Raw genomic sequence first — 20,536 nt, forward strand, 5'->3', positions numbered from 1 at the left:
GGAAAATGTACTGTCCTCAGTGTGGTTATAGGTTCGAATGGCTCAATTAAAAAAAGATATATAACACTTTTTACGGTCAGGGATTAGCTTGATGAAAAAATAAGTAGACCCAGATATGGAAAAATAGAACAAACTTCACAAGGAGTGAACTTAATTAGACTATCACAAAAGCTCCCTTTGAAAGGAAAAATAAACAATAGACAGAAAGAAATGGTAAGCTACTAAGCAGGGTTTCTAAGTGCTTAAGTCTACCCATAATAAACAACATGAAAATGGAAAACCCAATGTAGAAAATGTGATCAAATGAAAACCAGTGAGAATTTTCCTGATACCATTCCTATAACTCATTTTTTGGGGGGCAGGAAATACAAACCATGAAGCAATTATTATACAGTGGTATTAAGATAAAAGCTATGAGGTTTTATTCCCTCAAATAAACATTTTCCCAAGGGTCAATCCTCAGAGTCTGGAGTTCAGTTATTATTTTTGAAATGTTGTCCTAACTCAGTTTTTTCCCATGAACTCCATAGGGAATTACACATTAGGAGAATGGTTAACCATCTTGTATCTATGTACAGATGTTCTAGCCTTTGTGATTAAATCATTGCTATGTACATTCTTTTTCAGTTACCAGGTCAAATGTTAGCACCTTGGAGTTGTTGGCTTACTGTCAAAACCAGTGGTAGTTTGGAGTGCATGCTCTAGTACCTCTTCCATATTACTATAAACAAATTTATCTTCCAGGTACATGGTCGAACTCCAGTAAAGACAGAACAAGACTAGGTGTGGGGTAGGCATTCTTACTAACATTTAGAATTTCCTAGTAGGTACAGTATTTCCAATATTCCTATAATTAAAAGCAATGGCACAAATATCATCTTATGTTCAGGACCCTTATAATAATCTCAAGATGAGGGGCTATTGTTGGTAAAGTGTTTGCTGATAGCATCTCTTGGAGAGACATCATTCAACTGTATATGCCTGGGAGCCACTTTTCCATTCAGCATTTATGAGATGATGCCCAGAAAGGACAATGGTGACACTAATAAGACACAAGCTGATATTGAATGCTCAGTTGTAAATGTATCTTCTGTATCATTCCTCTCAAAGCACAGTGAACACCACAGAGGAAGGGATGCAAGAACGCAAGAGCTGGAGGAAGAGGTGGAGTGTTCTGAATACCAGCTTCTAGGCATGAAAGTGGGGCACAATTGATGTCACAGAAGCTATGATTACCTGCACAAAATGGGGCCTGTCAATATCCTATCACAGGAGAGGGAGGCTTATGAAACCCTGCTCCCCGAGGATTTGTAGGCAGTTAATGGTTGATGGGATGGTGACTTTCCCCTAAATGAGTAATCATGTAAACTCCTATAAACAGTCCCTATCTTTGCTTCTGTAAGAAGCTCTGATGAAACCCATTGATTCATTAAAAACAAACAAGCAGGCAAGCAAGAAGTGCCATGGAAGTAGTAGAGCTGATTTAGAAGACAGAGGGTATGAGAGTGTGAGGAATCACTGAGGTTAAATGTGATCAAAATGCATTCTCTGCAAATATTAAAATGTCACAATTAAGCTCAGTCTGTATAATTGACATCTGCTAATAAAAACATTCAATAAATAAGTAATTAACATATCAAAAGAGAGACTGAAACAAACTGGTGGTAAAAACATGACCTTCCTCCACAAGGTCAAATAAGCTTTTATTTTGATTAAACACTACAATACCATATATATCCATTTAAAAAAGAAAACTCTATAGTGTATATAAATTATTCCTTCCATTCCTTAGCTCTTTTCTTTTCCATTACAGCTTTGGTACAATGTGATTTAGTTTATATATTTTTAAATACTTTAGCATCACAAACTCAACACAAAATACAAAACTAATCCGAATCAGGGATATTGTAATCTACACAGTGGTATTCAGTGGTAGGAGAAAATCTTACCTTGATGAACTCATGTCACTAGCTAAGCTAGAAAGGCATACCTAGCAGACATGACAGAAATATGCACCATTAACCAGCTAATGTGTGTATTAGTCTTTGATTAGTTTGTACAGAACACCAGCAGCAATCATTTGAGTGTTGAGTGAATACAGAAGTCCTTGGCCAGTTGCCCTAGTCTCCTCTTCCTGTGAAGGCCATGAGTTAACATCTGATGGAGTGGACTGCAGGCAGCCTGAGTTCTCAGAACTTGACCTGCCAACTCGCCTTGCTCATGCTTGCACAGTTTGTCCTGCAGCTAGCAGTCATGACAGGGACCGTGCTGGAAGGGCAGTGTGGACCCATCAACCTTAGGTTGTTCTGAGGGCTTGGCGGCGTGACATTACAGTACACAGGCATTCCGGTGGCTGGGAGTGACCCTTGGCCTGCCTGATTGGGCAGCATGATTGGCGGTTGGTATGTCTGCTGGGGCACTGCTTGAGAACCTTGGGTCATTGGCACCTGAGCAAGACACAAACAAAAGTGTATGTGAAAAGGCTGCTTTGATGACTTCAATGAAGGGTACGATGTCATAAATATCACTCAAGTGTTGGAGTTGGACATAACAGGTCTCTAATCCTATATTTATCATTTATCAGCTATTTCACTTGGAGAAAGTCATTTGACCTTTCTGACTTTACAACTTCTGATATTGTTGCATGCTGTCACTACTGATGATATATTATGCTACATTCACAGGTATCCTGGGATGCAGGTAGCCTGTGGGCCATAGGTTACACATGCATGGATATACCATTTGTATAACTTCATCTGTGTCAGCAAACCAAAGACCTACTGGAAGTATGGCAGAGACAGATCCCAGGCTGCAGCAGATGTTTAGGTTCATGGACTCTGAGAGTCTCCTTCTCTCCTCCCTCCCCTCCCCTCTTCTGTCTTCTTCCTTTGCCCCAGGACAGCCCCTCCAGCTTTCTCTCAGCATGGAAAACCATGCCCCTTTCTGGTTTCATGAGACGTAACTTGGAACCTACTTTAGTAAGGAGAGGGTTGTCCGAGTAGATGGGTTGAGTACAGTTTCTTTAAAGCTAGAAGCACCCAATACAGCTAGTTTGAATGACTGAATCATTTTACTCACTCCTCATTTCTTCTTCTAGAAGGCTTCAGGTTACCAACTACAAAAGCATACATGATATGTGTTAAAGACTCAAGTTGCTCTGATCTGGAGAATGGAACTGTGCTTGTATTATTGGGCTTCAAATGCATCTGAGAAGCCATTTAAAAATCCATGATAACTTCAAACTATAGTAGAATAAAGTTTACTTGGGTGAATACAAAATATACTTAGTTTGCTACCAAGTATCATTTCAATAGAGTGCACGAAGGGTCTTCCTGTGCAGAATATTAAAGAATTTTCTTCTATGAATAGAAAGTTTATATGGAAGTAAATTCAGCCCAGACATTTGGAATGGCACCTGCACACTATTTTCTCCTTCTATTTCTCAATTCAAAGTCAACTAATGAATGGGTGGGTCAAGCATCCACAGCCCTACTAACCACCCAACACAGGGAACTTCCTATAGTGTTTACTTGGAAAAGTGTGAGTTTGTGGTCGGGGCTTTCCCTGTTGCTGGCACAAACCTGGTAAGAAGACATGGTTGGGTAGGAGACCATCACGCCCTGCACTGGGGCTCCTTGCTGGCTGCTCAACACACCCTGGCTGTGAGGTGACTGCTGTACTCCCATCAGGCCTTGGAAACCCTGCTGACCAGACAAGACTGGCTGGTAGCCTGTAAAGGAAAGAAAAAAAAAGACCCTTCTGAATAGATTGTAAGAAGTTATAACAGAGAGAAACTGTGGCATTGCTTTGGGTGTGAGCACTTGTTCCAAAGTGAGTCTCAGACATCTCAGTCTCCATGCTGTGAATATGCTCTCCCAGTGTTTGCTTTCTAAGAATGAAAAGTTTTCTAAAAGAAATATTGAAGTATGACAATATTATGATTTCAAAAGGTCTACTGACATTTCCATTGTTACATAAAACAGTCCAATAAAAATCTTCTGATATTTCTATTGTTACAAAGAATGATCTAATGATAATCCTCTGACATTTCAATTGCTGCATAGTATACTAAAAAACATTCTGACATTTCTATTGTTACCCAGAATGGACTAAAGAAAAGCTGGTATTTCTGCTGCCACACAGACTCATCCAATGAGCATATGTGACTATGATTAATTCTTCACTACACAGAGGCCTCTCTTGACATCATAAATTATAGCTTTCATGTTTGGCTTCCTCAGTGGTCTCAATAATTTCAGATGGCTACAGATGTTTTAGCTTAAATGACTGCTTTACTTATTTTCCCACTCTCCTGAATTAGCTTTATGTATGAAGGGACCACAAAACAGTTTATTTACATAGTATGGATTCTGCTTGGTCATGTCCTAGTGAACAAGATGACTTTCTATGCTGAGTAATTGAACATCCACTGGGGAAAATAAAGTGTTTTTATTCTGTTCAACAATTAGCTCCTAAGATAACATTCCAATAAAACAGTCAATAAATAGTCATGAACAAATATTAGATAATATAGAATACAGTCATTTTAAAATTTATACATTTTTTATTAATTTCTTGGTTGGCCTCCTTTTCTTTCTTTTTCTGAAGTGATAGAGAGGATTTGATTCATTTATTTTTTTGTCCTCAAAACAAGTAGTTGAAAATGCATTGTAAAAATATATTGATAACTGTTCTTATAAATGTCAAAGAAAGTTACAACTTAGATAAGATGATACAGTAGTAAATAAACACAGCAGCTTCAGTTCCTGCTGTAAAACAAGGTGTGTCCAGAGCTTACATAGTATACTGCCTGAGAAATTGAGGAGAAGAGAGGAGAATCTTACCCCAGACACTGAAATAAGTTGTACAAACTGAGTCTAAAAATGCAACAACAACACAGGATGAATATACATTGTTAATAAACACCAAGTATTGAGTAGTTGTGAAAGCTGTAACTTCATAGTGAGGAAAAAGAAAGTGATAGCCTTTCACAGAAGGAAACACTTGGCTGGATAAATATACATCTTCATTGGTATCAGAAATATCCTGGAAACATGGTCACCGAGAGTCACTGCATTGTGTTCTCCAAGTCAATTTGGAGCAAGTTGCTAGTATGGAAGGCAGCAGATAGCAAGTTTAGGGACTAAGTTTGGAGGTCTGGCCAGTGACTACAATTAGAGGTTGAATCAGTGTCTATTCTAAAGTTACCTTTTAACCTGTCTTGTATACCCTCCCACTGCACAGCCTGTTCATTATTACAAAGGTTTTTAATTTATTAAGTTATTTTAAATTCTTGTAAGGACACCACATATCACCAACAAAATTAAAGGCAATGGCTGCCTTTCTGCTCTGTCCCCACCACAATGCATACTCAAAGCTTTCCTTAAAGTGCTCAGAGTCCTACATAAACCTCAAGTCCTATGTAAGCTGAGTTAGCATCTTGAAGGGCTCACAGCTATATAGTGTATGTAGCTTAAAGGCAAACCCACCTGACTTGGGTTAAGGAATACCACATAATACCTTGCTATTATTAACACTACTTCTCAAAAGGTCTTGGATGAAGAGGTGCTTGAATACATTTTCTTTTAAATGCTTTCTGTTGGTTGTTAGCATCTGCATCCTCCATTCTAATCCATACATTAAGCCACCATGAAATTTCCATCATGGGGTTGGCAGAGGAGGTGAGTGACTTAGCAAAGCGCTTGCCTTGGAAGCATGAAAACCTGAGTTCAGTCCATAGAACTATTGTTTAAAACACACGAATCTGGCTGTGATGACACATGCTTGTAATCTCGGTGCTAAGGAGGCAGAGAAAGGCAGAGCCTGGGTGTTGCTGACTTTCCAGCCTAGTCTGAGGGGTGATTTCCAGGCCAGTGAGGGACTCTAAATTAAAAAGAAAAGTGGTAACACCTGAAGAATCACACCCAAAGTTATTTTCTATTCTCTAACCATACACATGCGTGCGCGCGCGCGCGCGCACACACACACACACACACACACACACACACACACACACAGAGAGAAAGAGAGAGAGAGAGAGAGAGAGAGAGAGAGAGAGAGAATCCACATACACAAAAGAAATATATATCCTGAAAAAAAAAATCTGAGACTATTTCACCATTTCATCTGAGATCTTTGTAGCATGCACTCTTGTGCACATAAGAAAATATCTTGATATGGTTGTGGGAGAGTTACAATCAATTATTAGCTGGATTCTCTCTTACCATTTGCTTTTGTAACAGAGAGCAGCAGGAAATGTGAACTCACTGTCAAGGTCATGCCACTGTCAAGGGAGTATTATAACAGAGGAGAATTTATGATTGAAACCTGAGGGCAATCTTTTAATATTTGGGATCTCAATGGATCTTTTACTGACCTCATGTAGCTGCTAGATCAGTGGTTCTCAACCTGTGGGTCATGCCCCCTTTTGGGTGTTGAACAACCCTTTCATAAGGGTAGCCTAAGACCTTTGGGAAAAACAGACATTTACATTATGATTCACAAGAGCAGCAAAATTAGTTATGAAGTAGCAATGAAAATAATGTTATGGTTGGGGTCACCACAGCATGAGGAACTGTGTTAAAGGGTCACAGCATTGGGAAGGCTGAGAACCACTGCTCTAGACAAATCAAATGAAAAGATGAAGAGGAAAGGAGAGGTGAAGAAGAGGTGAGGAGAATGAGGGAGAAGGTGGCCTGATGTCTGAAGCTCATTTGCATGTTTGTTGATGGAACACTCATCCTTCCACAGAGTCATTGTGTTAACAAAGTGATGTGGCTGAGAAGAAATTCATGTACCAGCACAATCTCTAAACCAAACTAAGGTGAAGGGGAAAGAATAGAAGTATAAAGATGTTGAGTGAGACACACACACACACACACACACACACACACACACACACACAGAGAGAGAGAGAGAGAGAGAGAGAGAGAGAGAGAGAGAGAGAGAGAGAAAGAGAGAGAGACAGAGAGAGAGAGAGACAGAGAGATGGAATTCCTTTGTAGAAGAATATAGGCAATATCCAAGGCCAGGCAAAGCATGTGGGGGCTGAGTTGCCTCATCTCCATGTAGGGCACAGCCTGCTGCAAAGCAATACATCCTTTCTGGGTGCACAGGTGCAGCAACATATAGCCTCTCCCTCCCCAGGCCTCATCCCAGGATGATTTGTGAGAGTTAGCATTTGGTTATGCAGAGCAATATGCTACCAGCTCTGCACCAGGGTCCCACAGTAAACACACTTAAGGCAAATAAGGATTTATGTTGGGAGGGGCGAATAGTCTTCAATTTCAAGATGAAAACTGAAGTGTAAGGGAGGCTCAATTTATATTCATGAATCCCATTCGTTTCTCAATTCGCTCTCCAGGCAAGAAATTTACATCTGGAATGGTTTAATTGGAGGTACCCATTTCTTTAAATTATGTCAGGGAAGGTGGGCCACAGAGGGGTCCCTAAGACAGGAGGCTGCTGGGAATGTGAGCTGAGCTCCCGTGCAGATGCATAGAACTAAAAATAACATAGTGGTGACCCAAGAATGAACCAGCAGCTGCCTGGGACAGCCTTTGTCTGAGGCAGAGATGGCACAGCCCCTGGCAGCCTGCTTATCTTGCCTGCTCAAATGAAAAATGTGTTCCAGTTTGTCAATGGGTAGCTGTGAAATGATCACTCTTTCATATTTATTGAGGATTAGTCAGCTATAATATGTCTTACAAAATAAAAAAAAAAAAAAGCAACACCCTGCTGCCTGATGGGCTTGCTCAGGAAATGATGAAGACATTAGCTGTTTTTATTATTTTATACTCAGTCAAGATTGATTCAATTTTCAAGTCACGTGTGCCATTTATTTTTCTGAAAGTGAAAAGGTTAAGGGTGGTTAGATGCCTCCTGGCCACTAAAGAACCAACTCTACTAAGTGGAGACTTTGCAGAATGTACAATGTCTGGTCCTTGTAAATCTGAGAAAACCAGGCTTAAATTACATGCAAGGTTGAATGCTGTGGGCAGTTTGAGGGACTTGGTTAATAGTCAAACAACAAAAGTTTGTCCCGATGCAATACAATGAAAAGTCAGAACATGATACATTGTTGCAATTGCTATTTTAACTCTTACTTAAAGGATCTGTTACAGACAACACTTGGGAAAGAGTGAGAGGCAGCAGTAGTCATCATTTGGGGATTTAGGTTAAGCTTGCTGCTGTTGGCTGTGGAAATTGAAAACCAGGAGAGTGGTAAGAGAATGGATTGCATACAAAGTTAGTTCTGGCTATCTTAATTGGTTAGAGCAGTGTGATTTACATGTTAAGCTATTAGTGAAGCATTCCTAATGTGGTAGATGTCTTTTTCTACTATTAGTTAACAATCTATGTAATATAATGATTTTTTTTTCTATCTGGAGTGATAGCTTAGTGAGTAGAATGCTTGCCATGCAAGTGTGAGGACCAGGGTTCTGATCCCCAGAACTTACACAGATGCTGGGTAGGCAGTATTCTGCCTATATTTTAGCATTGGGAAGGTAGAGACAGGGGATCCCCGGAGCAAGCTGGCTACTGAGACTAGCCATATCAATGAGCTCTGGGTTCAATAGAAAGGCCCTGCTTCAATGAGTAGAGTGAAGATCAATTAAAAAAGACTGGTAATGTTGACCTTAGGCCTCTATATGTACACAAACATACACCTACACCCACACAAACATATACTCATGCACATATACCACACAGTTATCAAGATGAGCCAAGGTACATATATCCCTGCATTCCCAAGGAATTATCTCTGGAATAGCTTGCTTCTGAATTCAAATTCTGCTCTTTTGTCTAAGGTAGAAGGTAGGATCACGGCAGTTCCTAATTATGGAAAAGCTGGTTAGGAAACTGAAGACAGATTGCTGATCCAGGACTGGCTCCTCCTTTTGTAGGTTACCATTATCTGAGGGTTCTTGGCTGTGATGACTCTGCTTAGAAATCTTCCATGGTGCACCACCCTAACTACCTAGGTGTTGCTCACCCTGGCTCAGACCCGGCGTGAATTAAGTGCTTTTGCATGATGCTGCAGAATGCAGAGAAATAATAACTATCATGAAACGCCTTTTATGGAAAATGGTAACTTTGAAGGATGCAGTGAACCATTAAAGAGTCAAAGCTACTAGGAGAGACTAAAATTTATGCCATGCTTCTGACCCTGTAGCCGTTTGCTTTCTTTCTCTCTCTGGAAATGCTATTTATTACACAGGCCTCTCCCTCTCTTGTACCTAATATAATCTCTCTCATGTGGCAGGTATTCAATGAACATTTGATACATTAATTATTTTATCAATAGTTAAAATGGTTAGATGAAGAGGTGAAGAGATATGGCCCACAGTTTTTAACCAAGTTCCTCTTCATATGAAAGAAAGAAAATCAAAGCTGAAACATGGTTGCCTCGTAAAAGCTAACTCTTACCCCTTATAACTGCCCTGAAGGATAGTTGTGCAGATGGTGGAACAGTGGGTGGAACTTCAGGACGTAGAATGAGGTTGGTGGCTGTTCAAATAAATGGCTTATACTCTGAAGATCTTGGGAGAGCAGGCAGGGCCATCTTCACTCTCTTGCCCTGACCAAAAGCAACTCAAGGAAAGGAGTTGATAGAGCCAAGTTCTGTCCACCACTGAGGGGAAACTGAGGCAGAAACTCAGCAGCTAGTCACATAACACTCAGTCAAAGCAAAGAGAAGGGAATGCACCCATGCTGCCTGCTTGCTTGCTGCTTATGCTTAACTAGCTTTTGCATTCTTAACAGCCCATGAAAGGATACTGCCCATATTTAGGATGGGTCTACCTACCTCAGGTAACAATCAAGATAATCTCTCACAGACTACCCACAGGATGAACTGATCTAGGCATTCCTCAGTTGAGGCCCTCTTCTTAGGCGATTTTAGCTTGTGTCAAGTTGACAGTTAAGACTATCCCAGATAGCTCTATTCTATGAGATATCAACTCAGTCAGAACTCTCCTGAACAACTGGCCAACTCTGCGTAGAGTGCTTGACTGTTGGAGATGGAAGCAGTATTCATAGTATACCATAGTGTGCTATATCATATTCAGAATATATTCATAGTGTATTCATCTGGAAAGCAATCTAGGACCTCACAGGGAGGGCTTGAAAAAGCAAAAGTCTCTCTACTCCAGGCCACTTGAAGAGCTCTGTGTTTTGGAGCATATGCCGTTGGTATGTGTTCTCACTGTGCAGATACTGTGTGTTCCTTAGTTTCATTTCACTGCAGAGGCTACATCTCTAGTACATGAAGTCCTTGGCAACTTCAGCAACCACAGCCTCTGTTGTTGCAGGGGGCTGTGGGGGAGGAGTGCAGGTACATAGCTTTGTATTGCAGCATCACTGTGGGTTCCTGAAGTGGACTACTACCTTATGCCTCAGAGAGCAGCTTTTGCCACTTCACTGACAGACATCTCCACCTCCATCCTGCATGAGGAGGTCAGCAGTCCTGAGCTTCCCTTATGCATCTTATTTCACTGTTTTGGATGTCTCTGTACAACTCTAACACAAGCTCCAGATGGTTGATCCCTGGTCTAGCAAGCTAGTCCAAGTGAAAAGCAAGGTTTGAGTCTCTAAGACATTTTGCTCCATGCCAGGCTGGTAGTGCACATGATTCAAAGCCCGTGCCTGGCCTTTAAGACAAGGAAGCAGAGTACACAAGATTGCCTTTTTCTTTTGTTGTTGTGGAAGCCCATTAGGAGCGGTTTCTTCTTTGATGGAAATGCCCTCTTTCACCTTACTTATTGGTAATCTCTGCATCCATTCCCTTCTTTTCCCTTGATATTTATCATCTAGTGGCTTTAATTCCTCAGGAAGGGGGTGCCTTGGCCTGGGAGGAGCCTGCATGGGAATGTGCGAGGCTCAGCACACTCCTGCACAGACCCACCAGTCCTAATGACTTTGAAGGGAGCCATGACAGGTCTAAGTGGAACCAGACTTCCTGAAGAGCTGCTTCTCTCCACACTTGCTCCTTTCCTCATTAGCTTTCATCCTTCACAGTGAGTAATTCTTAAAAGCCTCTTTACTGTCCCCTGAGAACAACCATGCACAGGTCATTGTCTGATGGCAGCACACATCAGAGGAGCCGTCCTATTACTCCCAGCCTGGGGGCCTCCTCACTACAATTACACTACCCTGATCCGCGTTATCACAAATACAAAGCTGGGTTCCTTTCTCTCTTTTCTTTTCTTTTCTTTCTTTCTTTCTTTTTTTTTTAAATCAGGGCAAACATGAGAGACATTGTTAAATGACTAGAGGAGTGGATCATGCGTGGAATTTCAATGAAGGCTCTGAGGGAAGCAGAGCTGAATCCCATTTTAAATGGAAGAGGCTGTCATATTATTGAAGTAATTCTCTGAACTTTCCTGGCCCAGAGTGCTGTGCTGACAGCCGAAGATATCCAACAATCTGGAGGGAGGAAGGCTGCCTGCAAGGCTTACCAACATTTTACTTTCTTAATGAGGGTAAGGGCTCAGAGGACAACGTGGCATTCCTGTACCTCACCTGGCCCCGTTAATTTTATGATGCTGCAGACTCACCTGGTGGGTAGCAGGGCACTGAGCCAGACAGAAGGAGCATTTTCCACAAGCAAGCTGGGAGCAGGGCAAAGAGGGAGATGGAGGAGGCTATGGTGACTGGCTCTTGGTGCCTATTTCCATAGATTTAATCCATTTCACCAGGAGGCTGTAAGCCATGAAGTCAGCATTAGCAACCTTCTGTATGGCTACAGGGTGTAAGAATGTAACCAAGCCTAGCCAGCCACCTCAAGATAAGTACTACAGTTGCAGATTCAATCTGTAGATAGCTATCTATGTCTACAACTGAGAGACTTTTTCATAGGCAACAGATAATGCCTCAAAAGTACCCTTTGGGGCTAAGAAGATGGCTCAGTCGATAAAGCTTTTTTTTGTGCAAGTGTGAGAATCAGAGCTCAGATTCCCAGAACCCACATATAATCTGGGAGGGCATGTGAAGCCCACCTGCAATCCCAGCATTTAGGATTTGGAGGCATGGAATTCTCTTGGCAAGCTGGCTAGCAAAGGCTACAGAAGCTATAGTCTCTATGAGGGACCCTGCCTCAGCAGATAACAACCTTGGAAAAACAACCAAGGACGATACTTGCCATCAATGTCCAGTCTCTACAGGCACACACACACACACACACACACACACACACACACACACACACACACACATACACATACACACACAGGGACATCATTTGTGTGGAAGCACATATGCAAAAATAATGCCCTTTTGATATAAGGAATCTTTGTATGTTGTTATTTGCAAGCAATCAAACAGACAATCTTGTTCATTTCTAGACTAATAGGACTTGGTCCCAAATGCTAAACTTAGATTTAGCAATAACATTGGTTTAGTGTTACTGGGCAGCTCCAGCAATGAGCAAGGGTAGAGACAATTATGATATGAGCTAATGTAGAGATGGCACTAATCGGGCAGGGGACACAGAGACACACTCAGTGAGTGTCTGATCAAGAACCATCATCTATGAGATCTGCCATTGTTGTATGCTTGAGGAACATGGAAAAGGACTAACGGGCTTCATTTTAATCCCAATTACCAGTGGTCTTTAGGAAGCTCCCCCAACCACCCTGCCCTCTCTCCCTTTCATGTGCTGGTGATTGACTAAACTCCTGGCCTTGAGCTTGCTAGGTAAGTGCTTTGCCACTGAACTAAATCCTCACTCCAAGCTGGGAAGTGTCTGTGTGTTCAAGAAAGGGAAATCCCTGTGGACGACACTTGCCAATTTCTGTGGTGCAAATATTCTCACAGTTGCTGTTTTTAAACTACAAAATCCTTTTGAAACCAGTTGGCACAATTTCTGATTATTTAAAAAATGATATTTCTTGAGCATATATACACATATATGTACATGCATGCATATCTGCATTCATGGGTGCATGTGCGCTGCACACCTTATGCGTGTGAGCATGAGTGTGGTGGCTAGAGAACAACTTCAAGAGCAGTTCCTCAAGAGCCATCCACCTTATATTTGAAAGAGGATTTTTCAAAGACCTGAAGTTCCTCAATAAGGCCACTCCAGCTGATCACTGAGCTCTGGGGATCTACCAAGTTCTCTCTCTCCAGGACTGCGATACCAAGCCTATGCTAAGACATCTGGCTTTCCGATCTGGGTTCTGGAAGCTTGAACTTGGGTCCCCATGCTTATGGAGTGAGCACTTTTTGAGCTCATGTGTCTCTTCAGCTGTACGGTCCCTGATGTTTTAACAGTGGCTCTTTAAGCTGACAGGAGATACCTCTGGCTCACCCCTATGCTAATAGTCAATGTCATGCAATCTCATCTGACCTTCACTTTAATTTCTGTTCTTTTTATCTTCCTTCCTCAAATTTGTTCTTTGCCATTTAACATCTGAGTGACCGTAAAGCCATGCCAGGGCTTCTGTGCAGGCTGGAGATGGCACTAATCAGACAGGGCAAGTGGGAAAGGAAGACAAGTGGGAACATGTCTTAGGCTGTGGAGAGCACGGAGGAAGAAACTGCTCTTTCAGGCATTTTTACTTCAAGCAGGGTGTGGGGATAGAAGGCAGTGAATGGAAGGCTTCCATGTGATTCTTTGACAATCCCTGATTCATTGAGGCTTAAAACTGTTCCCTGAAAAGTCCTTTTCAACTGAATTTTTTTTCCAGGCTTGACTCAGAACCTACAGGTATATAAAGTCAGTACACCAAACATCTATTGATAACAAACCATAAATATATTTCTTTAAAATTATTCATTATATAAACAACTTTAATGTGGATTACAGATAAAAGAAAACTTGCATACTGATGATATGGAGTGCTTATTTATAAAAACAATTGAAAGATATTCTAATGCCATACCTGTAACCTGAGGAATGAAAACAGAAAAATATTCAAAGTCTTTGTTTTCCATAATTAAAGCATCATATTTCTATAAAAGCCGATAAAACTTTGTATATACAAGCAAAATACTGTCACTCATAACATGCCATAGTCTAGAATTGGAGCCAAAGTGTAGCAGTGTGATTGGTGTTGGATGGGGTGATGGTGTTCACAGTGTGAAGTATAAATGCCATCCATTGACAAGCAAGCCTGCAGTGAAGTTGTGTGAGGCAACATGGGTGAGCATGCTCAGGAAACTCTTGGATTCACTCCGTAGTTGATTTTGAGTTCACTTTTGTCCTCATGCACTCATCATTTTTTTGCTGCTCATTATTTTCACAACCCACCCTCACAGTCACTGATGGGATGACATGATCCACAACTTAAGAAGCTTCCAATAGGAAGATGAGGAGATAATGTTAATGGTACAAGATGGGAAGAATCAGGATCCACATATGCAAAGGCTAGAGATGTGAGAAGTTCAAAGGTGGTCAGGTGGAGGCAGGGATAGTAGAAGATGACAGAACTGGAATCAGGCTCAAACTGTAGGGCCTTAAATAATATCCTATAAAATGAGATTTACTGCTGAAAGATCTGATCAGCTGCAAAATGGTCATGTAGATACAAATGGAATGGTGGAATGATGGGTAATTTTGCAAAGAAACCCCTGAATTCATCAAAGATGCAAAGGTGAAGTTTGGGAGTCTGGGGACAACAACAATAGCTCGAGAGGAACAATGAAGACATACACTGATCCAGGGTAGTTGTGGTAGAGATAAGGAGCACACCAAGAGATACTTAGAATGCCAGCTGTTGTAGCCTGCCATCCAGGGGCAGAAAGCACATAGAGAAGGAACCCCAGCCCTAGGGTACATAAGGTTTGGCAGCCACTTAGTTGGAGGCACAAAAAGGACCAGTGCATATTAGTTATCAGTAAACAAATGAGCAAAAGGCTCCAAAGTCATTTATCATGCTACATAGATTTGGAAGTCACTAGGACATGACTGCTCTTGGTGATACTACATTTATGAGTCACTGCCACCTGAAATGGCGATTGAAATGGACCTATAAGTCGTGGTCATACTCAAGCATTGAGTTGTGGAAATGAAAACTCAATAGAAGTGTGAGGAGAGGTAGAAAAGCTAGAGAACCAGAAGAGACTGGAATCCTGAAACAGAGCGGGAAGGGTGTGTGAGGACAGAGAAGAGGGAAAGGAAGAGAGCTGAAGAGCTACCATAAAAGAGAAGTATCAAGCCTGAGTTCAGCAAATCTAGTGACCTGGATGGAAACAAAGGCAGCAGAAGACAACTGTTCCCATGAGAAGAATCACAGTCAGGTCAGGTACAGGGCAGAGGGCCAGGCAGAGCCAGACATGAGGGCTTGTTTGGACTTTGAAGGTTTATTTTCCATGCTTTTGAAACATGGGATAAAGGTAAGGGTCTTTATATTTTGAAAAGGGGATACATGGGAAATGGTTAAAAATCAAGGAGAGAGTAGAATAGACCACTCTTCTAACAGGCTCTCTGTGGTAACACACATTACACACCAAGGGCCATATACAACCAAGAAGGTTGGGGGCTGGCAACAGAGAACCTTCATTTTTCTCTCTGAGTGATCTGAACTCTCTCTCAGTCTCATTCTCAATCATGCAGGGAGCTTTCCTGGCTCTTTCTTCTCTACCAGGTTGGGTGAAGACACTAGACAACTCAAAAAACTTACAAGGAGTACAAAACAGCGCTGCATGATAATTCTAGGAAGTCAACACAAAGCACCCAAGACAAGCTCTTGCAAGAATATGATGGAAAGCATGCTTTTTGTCTAATTTGGGGATATGATTAGTGTTCTTTGATTCATATGAAATTGAGATAACTCCCCAAATATTGAGCAGAGATCAATGAAAAAGTCCATTTTCAGATGAACTCTTCATTCAGAATCAATTCACAGGGCTTTTGACTTGATGGGACATTCTATAGTTGCTATGAAGTTGGATAGTCAAGTTAATTTCCAAACAGAAACTATAGAAAGAACTGAGAATATGTTATCAGTTATGGCATAGACATTTTCTTTGAATATATATTTTCAAACTAGGATCTGGCTTCTTCTCAATTTTTGTCACGGTTCAGGGAAGTACTTTTTTCCCCATAGGTTCTGGAAGGTTTAACTCAGGTATGACAAGCATTTGACCTCCTGAGCTGTCTCCCCAAGCCAAGGCTGAACATTTTTAAAGTTGTCATTACAGTTACAGATGGAAACATGACTTCTGATTCCTTGTGATTTTGTAATTACATCGATATCCCAATAGACAGGACCCCAAAGCAAATGCTTCTGGACACCAGATGATATCATACACTCAAACAATAGTCAAGAGACAACTTTTGTTCTTCTGTATAACCACCTAACTCATAACCATCACTGATAGAACAGCAGTAATGGAGATCTTTCATCCTTTGGATGAGAAACTGTTGTTTACAAGTGTCCATCTGTGTTTATCTGGATCAAGGCAATCACCAGAAACCCACAGACTTGCCCACACATATACAAATTAGTTTGTCTTGCGCTGGTGAGATGGATCAGAGGGTAAGTACACATGCCATATAAGCTTGATGACATGAGTTCGGTCCCTAGAGCCCATTGTGGAAGGAGAACCATCCGATGAATGTTGCCCTCTGACCTCCAATCATGCATTGTAGCATGCAAGCACCAACAACAAGCACACCCCTGCAGGACTCTCTACTGCATACTGAGCAGCCTCACTTTTTAATGGCCTGCTCCAGGGTAGGGAGAGAAACTGTTCTGATCAGTCACTTGTTAACTCTTGCTGTCACCCCAAGGCATTTAAGGCTAACACCAGCCTTCCATCATGGTTAAAAGTGATTTATAAGCTTCTAGCTGGAGCTTCTAAAGATGGCTGCAAGCTCATTGCCTGAAGTTTTCTTTTAGATGGCAGAGTACTTTCTCCACAAAGCACAGGCAGATCTATCAATTTTGAGGATAATAGAGGCATCTTTTGGGTCTAGTTTCTTACTACATCATCCTAGATGGGCACCCAAAGGTTTTCATGTGAGGTTTATTGTGCTGGGCCCATCCATCCAGAGGCTTGAGACTGACTTCTCAAGCAGTTCTTCGTTTACTACTCAAGCCAGGCTCCCCATTTTGCTTTTGTTTTTCCTGGTTAGAACATTGCTTCCTTTGGGTCAGTGGTCTGCAGGTTGGCCTGTTTCCACAGAACCTCAAATGCCTGTTGAAGGGCAAACTGCAAGGTGCTGGACCTTAGTGACTCTACTACAGTCAGGTTATGCCACCGCCTGAAATGCGGTTTTTCAGAAGTTGATGTTGATCTTGAGATCTCATTTTGAGGGTTGGGGAAGATAGTTCAAAAATGCTTGCCCTACAAATGCAAGGACCCAAGTTTGAGGCTCCAAATCTACATTAAAAATGCTGGGCATGGTGGCCTGCATTTGTAATCCCCAGGCTGGGGGAATGTATATAGAAGGATGTCTGGGGTTCACTGGCCAGCTAGTCAAAATGATTGTTGGGTTCCATACCAATGAGAGATTCTGCCTCAAAGGCATTTGATGGTGTTCATGACACCCAGGTTGATCTTTGGCCTGTACATACATCTACATCTATGAACACTCATGTGCCTTAAAAAGAGAGAGAGAAGAAAAGAGATCTGATTTTGATATTCACTGAACCTTCATGACTTACATAGTTAGTAGTTACCTGAATTGAGAAAACAGTTAAGTTCCAATACACACTTCTGCCTTGAATTCCTACCAGTTACTATTTATTAATTTTCTGAAAACAAAATGAAACACAAACAAACAAGCAAACAAACAAACAAGCAGAACAGCTCAGTTCTCTCTAATTTCATCCCTTCTCTCTAATTTCATTTTACTTCTTTGTAAAATAGGCCCAGTCTTTGTGTTGAGGAGATCTGGGTAGACTTACAGCCCTCTTGTGAGACAGGGGCCAATGGAGAATGGTGGTCAGTGGTCAACATATGTCACTGCCTTGCTTTCCTTTCTGTATTCCTACTGTGCATGATCTTGAACCACTTTTTCACTTCCTTGGAGAAATATTCCTTCTTCCCAGGGATATGTTGGCCTTCTTAACAAAGAACTATATCCTTCCCTCCCTGCCTGGCCTTGATTCTTCACTTAACATGATGGTTTACTGTTAATTGTCAACTTGACAGAATCAAGAGTCACCTGGGAGATGGTCCTCTGGGCATGCCTATTGGGTATTGGTTTTATTGCATTAATTAAGGTGAGAAAACTACCCACTGTGGGAAGCATCAATCCCTGGTTGGGAACCTGAATTTTGGAAGTTATTTGCCATCAGGCAATCTAAGGTGATCATATTGTAGGTGAGCAGAAGCCACACTTTGATATGCTCTATGGAGAAATTAAGCATTCTCCTTTCTGTATCCTGGTTGATGTGTATTCATGTACCTTACCACCCTCACTGGCTTACACAGTTTATGAAGTAGGCATGGTCATTTTTCTCATTTTACAGGAAATAAAAATGATGCAGAATAGCATGCTAAGGTCATGAAGAGTTGAGCAGAGGACTCTACCAAAAATGACTTATTTCTCTCACCTCAGGACCCTGTCCGGCAACTGAAAGGCTAGAACAAAGTGAGAGCTGGAGGAAGGGCTGCCTGTGAGAATGAGCAGCATCCCACTACAAGAAGGTCTGCTGCCTTTCACTGTTCCTCTGCCCTTTGACCTCTGTCAGGGCATGCCTTAAACTAGCATGATTTACCTAGAAGCCACATGGCAAAATAAGCTGAAAGAGGCACTCCGTGAGGTTAGGAAAGAAGGAGGTATTGGCAAGTAGGGTAACTACCACACTTTTTCCCTTCAGAAAGCACAGAAATGCCACATGAGGAAGTGTTTCCCAAGCTAGTGGCCAGTCTGTACAAATGAAGCTATTAGCATACTGTGTTTGCTTTCTTTTTTTTAAAAAAATAAAGATTAATTCATTTTATGTCTATGGGTGTTTTGCTTATCTGTCTGTCTGTGTATCACATGCATGCCCGATGCCCATAGAGGCTAGAAGTTGGATCCCCTGGAACTGGATGTATAGACAGTTTTGAGCCTCCATATGGGTGCTGGGAACAGAACCTGGGGTCTGCAATATAACAAGTGTTCTTCACCTCTGAGCTATCTCTCTGTACTCTATTTCCTGGTTTTATAGACCTTTCCCTTTCTCAAAATCCAACATATTAATATCCAATAATATGTTAGACTGCACTTAGCATGACTGCTTCAGCAATTAAATAAATGTTAACTCTCAAATTTATGTGACACTCGGCGTTAGGGTAGAGTATTTGACTCCTTGTCCTAGAGCTTGCCTCTCTCTCTGGAAATAGCAACATCAGTAGGGAACTGACAAAAATATAGGGAGTATTACTAAGTAATGTCACTGTCTAAATATCCTAGGGGAGAGAGAAAAAATATATTATGACTCAACTCAAGTTGCACCACTTGTTTTGTTAAATTCGACATTTTCTTTCACTTGCAGAAGCAGAGGGCTGAGCAAATGTTAGCAGTGGGCGAGGTAAAGAAAGGATGGATCATGGTCTCTATTTCTGCCAGCCTCCACCCATTCTTTGATTTCTGCATCTCTGCTAAGAAAATGTTCTCTAACTTAGTCTTAAGCTTATAATATATTTAGCCAAAATTTGCTCCTTGTTTACTTATTTACTGGTGCTCTGGCTAGACTCCAGAGTCATGTGCTAAACATGCTCTACCACCAGATTGCACTTCCAGCCCTGGTCAACCACCAGCAAGGTGAGACTGTATGAAAGAACCCTTGCATGCAGCGTGTTGACTCTGTAGTCCAAGTTACCATGTGTTTACCATTGGAAAAAGTCACAGACTAATTCCCAAGTTGTTTGTTTGTTTGTTTTCCTACAAACCTGAAGCAAATGATTTCCCAACCTCTACTTCCTGGGGCTTTTGTGAAACTCAGGGTAGAATGCAGAGTAAATAATTTCCTCAACACATGGCTTTTTCTCCACAGTGATGGGCCTTATCAAATGAGTCGGTGGAGGTGCTTTTACTCACTCCATAAATTACACTTTTAGTGAGAATCAAACTGGGTATCGGGAGTATCCAGTGCAGGACCTCATCTTTCAAAAACAAACCAACCAACAAAAATCCTATAAGTATTCCTTCTAGCTTCCAGCATGCAGGTTTCAGCCTACAAAAACGCCATGGGACACTAAGCAGTGCCAACAGAAGGAAGGGACTCTGACAAACTCAATGAACATGCTGCTTTGCTTATGAATGATAAGAACTTGTTCATCTTAAATATTTCCCTGGTGTCTAACTCAATGGAACCCCTCTCACCACCCTCTCCTCAGCTTTTCCAGCAGCTGTGCTGGCCAAGGAGCAGTCTCCAGCTTCTGCAATGCTTCTTGTCACTTAGCTTGCCAGGAAACTGGGTCAAGGTCAGACTTTCACTTCACAAGTCATTCCTAATCTATTCCCTTTGCAAAGTTTTGTATGAGAGGAATAATTAATCTTTAAAGAAAACATAATGTTTTCAATTAACATGTTGTACATTCTCTTTTATTCAACTTGCAAATGCAGCATTAAATAATACTCATTATCTGCATG

The 20,536-nt window shown here is 41.5% G+C and overlaps 1 protein-coding gene across 22 annotated transcripts in view; it reads right to left on the reverse strand.

Annotated features, from left to right (window-relative positions):
* Positions 1-1,649: 1,649 nt before the first annotated feature.
* Arpp21 (cAMP regulated phosphoprotein 21) overlaps positions 1,650-20,536 on the reverse strand; it is a 163,692-nt gene continuing 144,805 nt past the window's right edge. For 19 of the 22 annotated variants that reach the window (XM_036194192.1, XM_036194186.1, XM_036194179.1 and 16 more), the window contains 2 exons: positions 3,582-3,730; positions 1,663-2,447 (listed from right to left, as the gene is read on the reverse strand). In XM_036194192.1, the coding sequence (XP_036050085.1) occupies positions 2,190-2,447; positions 3,582-3,730 (407 nt within the window). In that variant the 3' untranslated portion in view covers positions 1,663-2,189. Of the gene's footprint in view, positions 2,448-3,581; positions 3,731-20,536 lie in introns of all 22 variants that reach the window. The other 3 variants (XM_036194196.1, XM_036194195.1, XM_036194197.1) reach the window with 1 other exon arrangement.

This window comes from Onychomys torridus, chromosome 7 (assembly GCF_903995425.1).
Source record: "Onychomys torridus chromosome 7, mOncTor1.1, whole genome shotgun sequence".
NCBI classification, from domain to species: Eukaryota; Metazoa; Chordata; class Mammalia; order Rodentia; family Cricetidae; genus Onychomys; species Onychomys torridus.